Source organism: Anser anser (genome assembly GCF_964211835.1).
Source record: "Anser anser genome assembly, chromosome: 2".
NCBI classification, from domain to species: domain Eukaryota; kingdom Metazoa; phylum Chordata; class Aves; order Anseriformes; family Anatidae; genus Anser; species Anser anser.
In genome coordinates, this window is record NC_139721.1 from 128459650 (window position 1) to 128473510 (window position 13861).

The 13861-nt window shown below is 43.2% G+C and overlaps 1 protein-coding gene across 1 annotated transcript; it reads right to left on the minus strand.

Annotated features, from left to right (window-relative positions):
* Positions 1 to 1701: 1701 nt before the first annotated feature.
* Positions 1702 to 10512, minus strand: NPY (neuropeptide Y). The gene is made up of 4 exons (XM_083825695.1): positions 10355 to 10512; positions 9985 to 10172; positions 5013 to 5093; positions 1702 to 1991 (listed from the first exon to the last, which is right to left on the minus strand). The coding sequence occupies exons 2-4, from the start codon at positions 10170 to 10172 to the stop codon at positions 1967 to 1969; spliced, it is 294 nt and encodes a 97-aa protein (XP_083681821.1). The 5' UTR covers positions 10355 to 10512; the 3' UTR covers positions 1702 to 1966.
* Between the last annotated feature and the right edge of the window lie 3349 nt (positions 10513 to 13861).

The following is a 13861-nucleotide window of genomic DNA, read 5'->3' on the forward strand; positions in this document are numbered from 1 at the left end:
CACATTTGCAATGACAGTGCTGAGCAACATGAGTTTAGTGTATCACCTACAGATTTTAACATTTACGCAGTCATTAATATATGTGTATAGTTACTTGGAATAACCAGGAATTAGAGATAACATATAGCAGGTACCTCAATAATCTCCAGTTTTCTTTTGAATAATTATTCCAAGAAGCACCATATGGTGGCCTCTCAGCCAGCAGGTCCTGGCCTGCAGCTGATAGACTCCTGTGGCACCAGCAAGTTGTGGCTGGAGTCCCTCTGAACAGCGTCACTTCACTGCCTTTGGTGGCAGTGGTTTATACAGGGGGCCCCAAACATTTTTATCATAGAACCATAGAACCGCCTATGTTGGAAAAGACCTTCAAGATCATCAAGTCCAACTGTAAACCTGACCTACCAAGTCCCACCACTAAACCATGTCCATTAGTGCCACTGGTGGACTGCTCTTACTCCTCTCGATTTAACTGTGAAACCCATCACCAAGCTTGTAAGTGAAAATACTGCTGCTGAAGGCAAAATTTGCCCATTCAAGTGACATCTAGATGTTTTACAAAAATGAAAAAAATATTTTATGCTTTACTGAAGAAAGTGTGATCACAAAAGCTGGCAAGTCCTGGGAACCTGGTAATGCTTTGTGAATACACCCAGCGTGCATTTGTAAGGATCTGGAACTGACTTGCACTGATGCATCTTTCCTGGGGGCAACTGCCATGTGAAAACATTTAAACATCAGGAATGAGATGGAAATGCATTAACCTTCATGCTGATTCTTTTCCAGCTTGGAACATTTAATGTGCCTTATTACACAATATCCAGTTCTGGTGTCTAAAGAAAAGGAATTGTGCTTCTATACCAGGAACCAAGAATCAGCATTTGTGTCATGTTGCATATGATCATACTGCAAGATAAGTCTCTCTGAATTAAAACCACTTAAGAACAAGGGTAACGCATACTTCCATTATATTATGTTACTTTGAACAGAAACATTGGGGCATTCCTCAGAAGTCTTTACATATAAGTAACTTCCTTAGTAGGTTAGTGATGAAATTAATTAAAAAGATAGAAAAAAATCTGGAGGCAGTTTCCCTTGTCCCTCTCCAGGTACATTCTTGTGGTGAAAACAAACTATGAATATCTCCAAATGAGAGAAGTGCTCAGAGTGCAGGTACCCAAAGGCTTATAATTTATCAGCATGCTCCTGTGATTAAGCAGCATGCCCATTAATTTAAGCAATATTAGATGTCTCCTTTTTGGCACAAGTGGCTGTACAATTGTCCTATGTTATGAGTTACTTTAGATACTGTTTTCTGCTGCTTTGCATATTGCCAAAACAAAAATGTTATACCTGTTTCATTTAAAATTATTGGTTCAGGCTTACACCCAGGCTTCAAACCAGTTTGGAGGAGTTAGGAGAATTAAGCCATCACTTCATTCCTTTGTATTTTGAAATTTAATTTTAATACATTTGTCAATGTACATAATAAGTTTTTAGTATGGTGATTCTGAGTAATCTCCTCTCGGAATAATATTTTCCTAAATTATGTGGTACATGATAAATTATTTTAAACAGTTTTGTATAAATCCAACAGCTGAGTGGAGTTTGAGGCCTCTGTAAATGATGCCTTTATATTACTTTGCATACTAATTACTGTATTAACTGTGACAGTGTTGTTGTCCATACTACTTTAGACTGCAGGGAGGTTATAATTCAGTTTTAATTGTTTCAAACCATTCTTTGCTATACCAATGACAGGAGTGCTTGTTTTCATTTAGTATGTTGTATTTTGGAATGCACAAATAATTTATTTAAATAAAGGTATATACAAATATGACGAGGGAAAAACTCTACAGAATTCAGTACAATGGCTGCATGCACTGGGAATGACACTATGATTCGCTTCAGAGGAGTGGAGTGTGAATTGAAAACTAGGAAAAGTTTTGACGGTGTGCTGAAAATCCCATCACCACATCGAAGGGTCTTCAAACCTGTAACATATTATGAATAGAAACCTATTAAACACATTTTAAAGTCCCTTCTGGGAAATCCAAAGTTAGAACTACTTAAAATTTTCATTTTAATAATAGTACCAATAAGGAATACTCATTCACATTTGCAGCTGAAGACTCCCATCAAAACAGAGCAATCTTGGATGGCCAAAATCTAGAAAACTATGATATGTTGAAATACAAACATATTTTTAAGAGAGATTTTTAGATTTTAATCAGGAGTAAATGGTTTTCAAAGGGAATACACTAAGGCAAACAAAATCATGTTATGCTGTTAGCACCCTCAAACAAAACCAAAGTATCTATCCTAAAACCATCCTAAAATATTATCGTCATATTCTGTTGCTCAACATCAAACATTTGAAATATATGAAAGGGGTCCTGAGTGCAGGATTTGATCTAGAGGTCCTCTGCTTGCAAATAGCTGTTCTGGCTATGTAGAAAGATGTCCAGCAAGTGGGAGAACATGGAGAGAGACTTGGAGAAGTGGATTTGCCATAATTTTTGCTATCTAAAAGTTGGGTGTCTAGTCTTAAGACCCAGTCTGCCTTCACAGTCACTGCAGAGACACTGGCACCTTGAGAGGGCTACTAATCCTGCTTGTTTTGGGATGGAATGGCTCATTTTGGAGATAGTCATCTCTCCAGTTGACTGCAAAGGGAGCCTAGACAGCTACTTCGCACTAGACACTTAACTTTCAAAGAGGCAGTTATTAGAGGGGATGCATAGTGTTATTGAGAATTGGAAATTTTGTCATGACTCCATAGGATACACAAGATCAGAAAGACATCCCCTCATACTTTTGCTATAAAAACTTACTTATACTTAGGTGAAGGTGCTTCCTTTTTTTAATTCCTAAACTTCCTAATTTCCACCTGGTTTCCATAAGAATCTCTCTAAACTTTCTTTGGGTGCTCAGGCATACACCTAGACTGCAAAATGCTATGAGGCATATTTTAGTCGGGGAAAGTGAAGGGTTGAACTCAGCCAGCCAGGCTGAATACAGTTAAGCTGTTTCTTAACACCTCAATGTTCAGTTTCAGGGATTGCACGAAATGTGTCTTTCTGCTGCTGACTCACTGACTGGAAATTACATCTGCACCATAACTGGCTGTGTATAAATATTTCTAAAACATGTACTTCATTAATTTAAGTTCAGAATAATAACAGCCTGCCTTTAATTCATTTAGCCTAGATGCCTCCAGGAGGAATGTTTATGCAACCACACTGTAGTTGGGCAAATTTGATGTTTGTCCACCCCTGCAGGGCTCCTCTAACTTCCCCACGAGCTGTCCAACCCTTTGGACAATTTTCACCAAGTCAGAGAGAGGTACAGATATCTTGGAGATAGCAAGTTCCTGATGTGCCATCAAACACAGGACTGTACAGAAATAAGATATACCCTCACATGGGGGGGAAAGCTGGAGCAAGGTTCAGAATCCATGTTGGCTTTTATCCTAGAAAACATATCCATAGGAAACTAGACATCATTGTTCCCAGTACTCACATAATTGTCATCGACGAATGACAAACACCCTGTTTTTTTCTCAGTTTAAAGTGCTGTTACAGGGGGGTATGAGATAAAAATCTGTTTCTCATCAATTCTTGATCTTAAATGCATACTAGTTTGTTAGTTTGCTCATGAGTCTTAGCTCCCTGGCGTGTTATAAATAGCATTATTGAAACAATAACAACCATAAAGTTCTGTTGTGAAGGAGGGAAAATTGCAGAGAGTATTAGACTTTGTACTACCCTCTGTGTTGCCTCAAATTCATGGCAGCGGAAATTTCCCATTATATGAGGATTCTGCCTTATCATTACAAAATACAAAATAGTCTCAAACATTTCACTGCACTCCGTGCAGTTTTTTTATATAAGCATCTGCAGAGAAAACCATTTCCCAACAGCTGTGGTTAGTCATCAAACCCAAGTCAACGTTTTCCCTATGTGTAGAACTGTGAGTCTCATGGACAACCCACTGATGGCAGTCAAAATTTTGGTCACCTCTCAGTGACAAGATCATGCCCAAAAGTTCGCTGCTACAAACTATTCCGGTCAAGTATTCGACTAGTTTAATCTAGCCTTGCTCAACTGATGAAAATACAGAGATTGTAGACTCCTGAGATGACTACTGCATAAAACATTTATTTCTGCAGCAGAAGTATTATCAGCAAGCATCAGACTTTCAGTAAAGGCTTAATCTGAGCTTATTCATGCTTTCCTGTGACTAAAACTAAGGTTTTCTTTCACAAGCCAAAAAAAAAAAAAAAGTATTTTATTTTTTCAGCATAGGCAAAAGGAAATAAAATTTTCACAGCTGCGTAAATTGTAGTCACCAATATAGTATCTTACATTACAGCTAATGTGTCATTCCCTACCTAGAAAAATATAGTACATACCTTTGAAATCCCACTGTTGCTTGAAACACTACTGTTCTTTTAAATCAAGTGCAATTAGGAATATGAAGGCCTTTTTTTTTCACTTTGCAAAACATTAGGTACAAAAGTAGTGTGAAATAGAAAGATCAATCACAGCCTTGTATTTGTGTATAAGTTAATATATCTGCATACTCACCACTCACACATCTTTAAAGCAAAAATGTAAACCCATTTGAGTAGCAAATGAACAAATATATGCCATCTTTGGGGATTCAGTATGTAAATGAATCACCATCAGGCATCAATGTACAATTCTGTAATTTCTATTGCAATAAAGCCCAGTAAGGGGTAACTTTTATGGGAATGCTTCCCTCTGTTCAGACAGCCAGTATTGCCTGTTCCCAAAACAGGAAAATAAGGAGCTTGGACTTTATCATATCTGGTATGGCATTACTTGCATTCATAAGATGGCTCTAGCTCTTAAAAACAAAGGATTTAATTATGCTTATCCAGCTGTTGGTGGCAAGCGTTTTCTCCCTGTGAAACATGTTTATTGATAATGGACAAAACTATTATATGCAAGTGAAAAATGAAAGCCACCACAAAATATCTTCATACATACCTGGATCTAGGAATATTTTCTGTGCTTTCCCTCAACAAGAGGTCTGAGATCAGTGTCTCTGGGCTTGATCTCTTTCCATACCTAAGGGAAGAGGAAAAAAAGGTATATGTTTGTATATTTCAGTATTTAAAAATGAAAACTAAGTAGAGAACCATCAGGCAAATCTCAGAAAAACTCAATAGAGATGCTATAAAGGAAACTTTACAGCAAGTATTTTAACTTAACTTGACTTAGTCATGTCAGAAAATGTTCGTTCTTCAGTATTTCTTTCAATATATTTTTTCCATTATCATGTTATATGATAGTATTGAGAAACTCTGAATATTTATTGATTCAAACCCTGCTCCTGGATATTCTAGGACCTTGCACCTTACTGATGTGAGCATGAAGAAAGGGGAAGGAAACTATGACATGACCTCCAAGCACATCATTTTTGCCTACAAACCCGATTCCATCATCTCATAAACTTTATCATTGTTTAGATGCTATTCATTCATCGGAAATTACATAAATGAGGAGTCAATGTATCTATTTTGTGAATAGTAAACAAAACTCAGATAAGCCATAGTATATAAAGAATTGGCCAAGATTTTTTAAAGGCAGCTAATACATTTGGGGATGCCTACCACATACCACATTAAGTCGTAAAAACTAAGCTAACCAAGGCAATAACCACTCTTGAACTATGTGCCTATGGGAGAGAAAACTCTCCGAACCAGAATTTGCTTAAATGAGATATCACCTGCAACCTATGTCCTATACCTACACAATGGCTGTCCTTCTATTTGTTTTTGTTTGTTTGTTTTAATCATGGATATTTCATCATACATTGCTCAACAGATAAAATACTGCAATTCCAGGTTCTAGGAAGGAATTTGCTCTCTTTTTCTCAGAAAACAGAAGCAACACTGAGCAGCCAGCTTGACAGACACTTCATCACTATAAGGATTCATTAGCTTAACAGTGATAACTGTAAGCAAACGCTCCCCTGGTTGGAAAGAATTAAGATCACGGTTTGTAACTTGTGTATGTAATTAGTCTGAATCACAAAGTACATTAACAGATAATAGCTTTGTGAATGCCACTTGAGTGAAATTCTGGCTCCAGAGAAGTCAAAGGTGTAATTAAGGACTTAGATTTTATCCATGGCTATCAAGATGTTTCTCCAATGGCTTGATCTAGATTTTGGGGGAAAAAACTTCCCAATATAAACTATATTTTAAAAGTTAGCAGTTTTATCTATTTATGTCACATCTTTCTGAAAAGTGGAAACGTACCTCACTTAATCATTTTATTACTGTTTGTATTCTTGCCTCACCGTGATCATTTTAGTGCCTCCCATGTCCCCCCGAAAGACAAAGTATAAGTTTCAGATTTTTAAAGTAAATTTCTTAATCTAAACTGACCAAAAGAAGGTAAAATGCTGTTACAATATTGCAATCCAGAATAATGCTGAATAAAATGCCTTGCACTCCATCACCACAAAGGAATTTCTTTCTTTCTAGTACCCTACTTCAATTAATATGGATGCAACCTGGGCTTCAACTGAGGGGGAATCTAATTTGCCATTGTTTTTAAAACATTATTTAACAAACCCAACAACTTTCTCCAGCAGCTTATGCTTGGGCAAAATTTCTATTAATCTCTCAGAAAGTTTTGTCTGATTAAGGAATGGGTAGCAACCCTCAGAAGAGCAGAGATTTGGTCAAATAATGAAGAAGACTCAGTTGCGAAGAACTACTACTGCCTTTTATATGAGTCCCTTTAGTATGGCAAGAGTAGTGCTGCTACCTGTGCAGGACAGACCCACATTGTCCTTACACAAAGCTGCACACGAGGTGACACTTGGCTGCGACTAACTGGAGTGCTCATGGAGCAGCCGTTCCTCCCGAGCCTCCAGTCTGCCCTGTAATTTTGCCACTGGGAAACGACCATGCTACAGCCATAATAAAAAGAGGTTGTGAACAGCCCTGAAAGCAATGCCTTGATGCAGAAGTTGATCTCTTCTTGTTGAAGCAGATGCCTCCGGAGATCTTTGCTCCAGCTGCTTTGTGCTTGCTCCTTGTCTACCCTGCACAGCTCCGAGATAATATGAACACAGAAAGCCAGGCCTTCACTTGGCATCTGGGGAACACTTTTATCAAGTACCTTCTGTTTTAGAAGAGTCAGACTCAAAGCTTTGAAAACACCTGGTCAGGTTTATGCTCAGCTCAGGATCTGCTCCCTTCCACATTAAAGGTGTTGACATGAAGTGGGAGCATCAGTACTGCCGGAGTCAGACACATTTTCAGATATTCCCTGCCTTGCCTCTGGTTCAAGCTGTTTCCAGCAGGAGTGGCCTTACTGTTTTGCTACAACACAGAGGAGCTATAGATGCAAGAACAAGCTATGGGGGACATGAAGGGAAGAGGGCCTGTTGGTGACAGGGTTTAGAGGTAGTACCAAGCAGCAGGAGGAATTATTCAAGGAAACGTGTGCTCTGAAGAAAGCCCCCTCAACAGTGCAGCAGAGGGGTATGTGGCAAGGACATTTTTTTAGGACAGAGGTGGGATTAATCCAAAGACACATGGACATCTGCAGGGCTGCAGGAGCCTGTGCTGGTCACCTTAGGCTCTCCTTACCAACAGCAAAGATCTTGCACCTAGGGAACAACGGATCTCATCCAGGACTGAAAGAGGCCTGGTGACTTGCAGGCTACAAGTACCAATTTCCCTCAACTATCCTCAAAGGGATATAAAGCTGATGTGCCCAGATGTCTAAAGCCAAGTGAGATGGATGTGAAGGAGAAGGACCCTAAAGGAGAGAGGGAGCAAAGCAGCCACACAGGCAAGGGCTAAAGACAAGAACAGAAAGATGGTTTGGAACGAGCTTCATGGAAGCTGGAGTGAAGACCCTGTGGGCCACGGCTGCTCACAGGAAATGACACTCAAATGCTGTTGTTAGGCCAGAAGCAGCAGTCTGGATGTGCCAGAAGGTTATTCATAATCACATACACATCAAAGAAGACTAGACAGATGAAGCTGAAGAGAGCAAAAAAAAAAAAAAGCATCAATCTCATCCTTTCCCAGTGTGCTCTCACTGCTCCAGCTCACCAGCTCTATCTACTCAGCTCTGGGCTCACCCGTCCTCAGGAGGAGCGGAGCCAGCCCCCAGGACCCTCCATTTCCCCTTGTTACAGGGCTCCTAAGTGGCACCAAGCACAAAAGGCAGAGCCAAAGAAGCTTTAATAAAAAAGCAAGCTTCGAGCACATCTGAAACAGACTGAATGAATCAAATTTTTAGATCCGCTCAAAATGCTTATAAAACTATTGATTCCTTTTGCAAGTGACTGTCACTGCCAAAACAGCGAAACCCCAAGAGCTGTCACTTTATTTCTGTGCTGTTAATTCACCACAGAACAGAAAGAACACGCTTTTGTTTGTTTGTTTGTTTAAGCTAAGCTATCTAGCAACTTTAAAACATGTACCATGAAGTTGGTGATTTTAGCTGTCAGTGTTCTTCTAATTCCAGGTCAATTCCGTTCCTCTTAAATATGAAACGGGGGCAGGGGAGTAAGGAGGAGGAAATATTGGTTGAACCTGAACAATAGAATTGAAATTCTGAATTGTTTCATCCATCAGCAACAACTCTTTGGTTCACTTCAGAACCCAAACACACCCATGAGACTGAAGGCAGTCTCAGTCTCCGAGCTGCGGACTTGCACCCCAGGCATGAGAAAAGAAAGCTGCACAGTCAAAATTAAAGCAAATGCACAGTGGCAGATGAATATAGAAGGGGGGTTAGTTTGTTTGCTTTTGTTTGCTCTTTAATGCAACCTGGTTTTAGACAGAAGCCACCTTTTAAATCAGAAATAAAAGAAATAAGGGAAGAGATGTGAACCCAGCCTGGAGATCCCACCGCACGCAAGGGAAAAGGGCAGCAGGGGCAGAAGTTGAAGAGCAGATTATTTTAGCAGCTATCTAGACAAAAAGTTATGAGAACAGAGACTAGTGCACAGAAGCATGCCGCACACATGAGCTGGTTGTGAATATTGCTTTAAAAGTCCAGGACCGAGGAGCTGCTGTTCTATCAGCCTCTTCATCTGTGTTATGGCATTAGCACACTGGCAGACAATGTCATGGGTTTGCTGGGAAAGCTCTCAGCTACACGATAGCCTCCCTTCTAATTTAATTCCTCAGACTGCTACGGGGACAAATGAAAGCCTAATTATAGATCTCTCATCTGTTTTTGATATTAAGCAAATAAATAAATACACCAAAGCTCTCCTGGGTCACACACTGTTCAGGGACCTTAGGGGATGTTTCTATTAATCAGTCTAAACTGGACAGACGCTCCCAAAGAAAATGATTTTATAGCGTAAGTTTCACTTTTTTCAGACTGAACATTCACTACCACTGTATGCAGCGCAGTCATCCTCAGAAACCCAGCTCAGAGCAAGGCAGCTTTGGGTCACACTCACTCCTCTTTCAGCTTGGGCACGGGTTCTTGTTTGTGGTCTTGAGAGAGTTTTTGTTAGGACGAACGGGCTTTTTGGCACTCGCTGCTGTATTAAGTAGCTGACAAACTATAAAGCATCGGAACTACTACAACTCCTCAGCAAGGACAGAGGGGAACTTTTTTCCCAGCAAAATCTTCACTAGAGACAGCGGCAGCAACAGAAGCGCGAAACTGCTCCTCCTGCCCTACCTCACCCTCCCCGGGGTGAGTTTCATTTCCCCTCAGTTTTGGGGGGCTCTCCGCATGCACGCTGCCCTGCGGACATGGACACCCTGCCCTTTCTGCCAACTTGGATGGTGGAAATCCACCTCCAGTCCCAGGGCTCGCACTCTTCAGAGGGTGCCCGACCCCTGCATCTTTCCCTGCCGGTGGTTCCCCCTCACCCCGAAGGAAGCAGGGCGAGACCCCCTGCTCCGAGGGGACACCCCACATCCCTCCCTTCCACCTCGCCGAGGAGAAGGGCCCCGGCACCTACCTCTGCCTGGTGATGAGGTTGATGTAGTGCCTCAGCGCCGAGTAGTATCTGGCCATGTCCTCTGCGGGGGCGTCCTCGCCGGGGCTGTCCGGTTTGGAGGGGTACGCTTCTGCCAGCGTGCCCAGGCAGACGAGCAGCGACAGGGCGAAAGTCAGCACCGACACCCACAGCCTCATGGTGCCCTGCATCTGCACGCCGGGGGGGGGGGGGGGGGAAGAGCCGCCGTCAGCGCCCGCCCCGACGGCGGAGCAGCGCGGACGCCCCCTCGGCGCCGAGCCCCGCGACCCCCGTCCCCATCCCCATCCCCATGCCCATGCCCGTGTCCCATGTCCCATCGCCATGCCCATGTCCCCCCCGTCGCGGTACTCACGGCGGCGGCTGCAGCGGAGGGAGCGGCTCCGGGCGAGGCGAGGCGCTTGTGCCCGTGGGTCGGGGCTCCCGAGTGCGGGGCTCCGCGCCTCGCCGGGCTGTTTTAAGGCTTCCCCGGCAGGCAGGAGGGGCCTCGGGCGATCACGTCTCGGTAGCCCCGGCCCCCTTCTATCCCCCCCCCCCCTTCCCCCAAACCTCCGCCCGCGCCCTGCCCCGGGAGGGCCCCGCCCGGCGGCACCGAGGGGGCGGCCGCCCCCGCCGCCCCGGCAGGGAGGGAGGGGGAAAAAAAAAAGGCAAGGAAGTATGTGAGGAGGTTTATAAGAAGGGTTTGGGCGTCCAGAAATGCCACATCGGTGCCACAGTCTCACACCTACTAAATAGATCAGTCTTGAGGGTCACCTGCTGCAGCAGTGAAGCTGCACCTCGGTGCTCGCTCTGCCCGGGTGGTCCCATACACCCGTGTCCAGGGGGCTTTCTCAAGTGATTTTATTCTGTTTTATTTATGTGCCTGAGCAACACGTCGCAGGAAAGCCCACCAGAGCCATGGGATCGTGTCCTGACCCACGGTGGGTGACCGCTGCTGAATCCTTTACGCAGCAGCTTCTCGCAGGTGTGGGACTACAGGGGCTGATCTGGCCGAGGTGCCCCATCTAGGTGTCTGCCTGATCTCGTCCAGACCTCGAGTCCTTTCGGAGAGATGGGCATCCTTATGGTGAGCTGAGGCCTCCTACAGTGGGGGCATCTCCCAGCGACATGCCCTTGTCCACTGCCTGCAGCCTGGGTGATGGGGCTGGGTGAGACACCCGACTAACTGAGTGCCTGAAGTTGGATAAGATCAACCCAACCCAAACAAAGTTTCTGAATTTGCTAAAGAGTTCGGTGGGGTTGGAAACTATTCATACATATTACTAAAATTAAATTAATTCTTTAGAAACGGGCAATTTGATTAGCATCTTGGTGACCAATGACTAATTCCAGTTGGAATGACAAATCATGACTCCGAACAGATCTTATTTTTACTGTAATTTGAAGGTAAAATAACCACATAAGTAAGAATATTAGACATACTGACAGAATACAGACATATTCTAAAATTGTATCATACATACTACTACAAATGTAGATATTAATTGCTATGGTTATTAACATATGCAGTTATTGCTTTAATAACAGTAATACAGCATATTCTGAAAAACTATATTCAGGCAAGAGCAAAGCCAGAAATCATTTTCATCACTCCAAAAACTTAATTTCAACATTGCCCCAAGAAGGCCTATCAAATAAATGGCTCTTGCAACTTGCAGGAAAGCTCACTGGACTACGTCCATCTCAAGCCACAGAAGCAAAGAAAATCCCAGAGCTCTTAATGTCGAGGTATTTTGAACTCTTCATGACTCAACCGTGCACTGGCCGCAAACCTTACAGCAAGATTGCAGGCTGTCTTTTATCACATGCTGACTGGAGAATTTTAATGCGTGTGAAGAACTTTCCATGGCACAGCCAGCAAGTCTAGCTCCTAATTTCAGCGCATCTGGGGACAGGCTGACATCACACCCCACCAAGTGGCCCCTTGTGCCTTGTCCTCCCACCAGCAGCACTCCTGCAACACCACTGAAGATGTCGGTGTTCACGTTGTCCTCTTGACTCAACAGAAGCGGTCTGACGTTGGCGGCACTGCAGATGCCCTCCCTCACTTTCCCTTTGCTGCCCTGAATCCAACAAGCTGCCCAATCTGAATCTGGCATTGATCTGCCTTCATGGGACACAGGGGACAGGCAGGGGCAGCGCTGGGCACTGAAGCAGTGGGAAGGTGTGCCACCACTGCGGCACTCAAAGCTCCAGCCTGATTCTGCCTCAGCCACCTCGCACCCATGGAGAGCTTTTCTTCCTAGGGGCAACAGGACCCCAACCAGCTCACTGTTTTTTTCTGACCTCTGGATGAAGTACTGCCTCCTGGCTTGTGCTGAGTTTGGCCTCGTACCCCTGTGTTGGGTGGTGTAAAGGTTTATGAGGTGCCAAACCTCCCCACTCTTGTCGAAACAACTTCAGAGTGACACTTCTTGTGCAGTTCCAGCATTCAGTTTAGGAAACCCAAAACACTGAATCCAAAATTGCAATCCAAATGGTTTAGCAGGAAATGACTCCAGTGTTAACTTCTGCTGCTGCTTTAAGCGGCTCCCAGCATCGCCTCAAAGGCTATGGTCTGGAAAGAAACACGGCCCTACACTGTGCCAATTTCTGCAACAGTATCAAGGCACTGCTCAGCTTCAGGTGTGTGCTTATGTCCCATTTCATCTGTTAAGATTAAGCAGACACTTTACAGCTTTCTTGAGTATGGAAATTTTCATTTGGCTCCATTAGGAAAAAAATCTCTCTCTTCTTCTGCATTGAAAACCACAAGTCCATACTGGCTCATTCGGTTACTACCATAAAACATTATTAAGCATAAATAACATGGATAAAGCGTACTTTGGATCCTTTGTATATTAGCTGGTATAATCCCAATGCAGCAAACACTGGCATTTTTTACTTGATGAAACAGCCCCTACAGCTAAAGTTACAGGCATACATAGGCTCCTGCACACTTTGATTTTTCATTGAAACTGAGCATCCCTGGGTCTCACGGATATTAATGGGTGTCTTATAAGTGGTTTCCAAAATCAAGGTTTCCTGCACCTTTGCTGGCACCCATTGATGATTACTCCACATGGGTGCTTGCCCAGTGTTGTTGCCCTCACACAAAGCAGGCAGGCATTTTTATTCTGACAAACAGCAGAGCTGCTTTTACCACAAGCAGCTTTTGGATGGGCTACAAAGGTGAGTAAGAATGCAGTGAGAGTAGTTGGAAACGGGAGAGACTCAGAAGAACTGATAAAGTAAGTCAGGAAGAACTGAATGGGGTTGAAAAACACAGCCCAGGAGGGAAAGATGAAAGACACAGACCTAGCTCAGGAATGGCAGCTCTTAGATACTACTATCTTATCTTTGCCAGATATTCCCACCACCACCCTCAGCAATGCGGCCACGTTTCTCTGTGCAGCATTCTCACCCTTTCTGAATGAACCTGGCATGATATCGTTTCACTTAATCAGGGAGCAAGTTTGGTATGGGCACAGGGCTACAAAGCTAAAGTGGCCACCAACACTACCTATTTAACAATCTGGGCTTGCAGCTGTGCTACCCCTAGCACCACAGCCAGGCTGTCAAGAGCTCCTTTGGTATTTAACCAATTTTTGGATAGAAGTGCAGGAGTTTCAAAGCTCTTAGCACGTATCAATGCCAGGTACATCACTGGGGAGAAAAAAAATGAAAAAGAATATTACAATCAAATTTTATCTATGTTTTAGTGCCATGGCATTTACAGATTCAATACACAGCCGTTTAGCCTACAAACATCACACTACACTACGAACATGAACACTTCATGAGAACATATCAACATTTAAAAATCTTGTTCTAGAAACAGCATAAATGTGAAAGAAAAATCAAGTCATTTGTTACTGGAAAT

Coding starts and splice junctions, on each gene's coding strand:
- NPY (XM_083825695.1), bottom strand. CDS start 10,172: ATGCAGGGCACCATGAGGCTGTGGGTGTCGGTGCTGACTTTCGCCCTG. Junction 5,094..9,984: donor AACCTCATCACCAGGCAGAG/GTAGGTGCCGGG, acceptor CTCTTCCCTTAG/GTATGGAAAGAGATCAAGCC. Junction 1,992..5,012: donor GAAAATATTCCTAGATCCAG/GTATGTATGAAG, acceptor AATATGTTACAG/GTTTGAAGACCCTTCGATGT.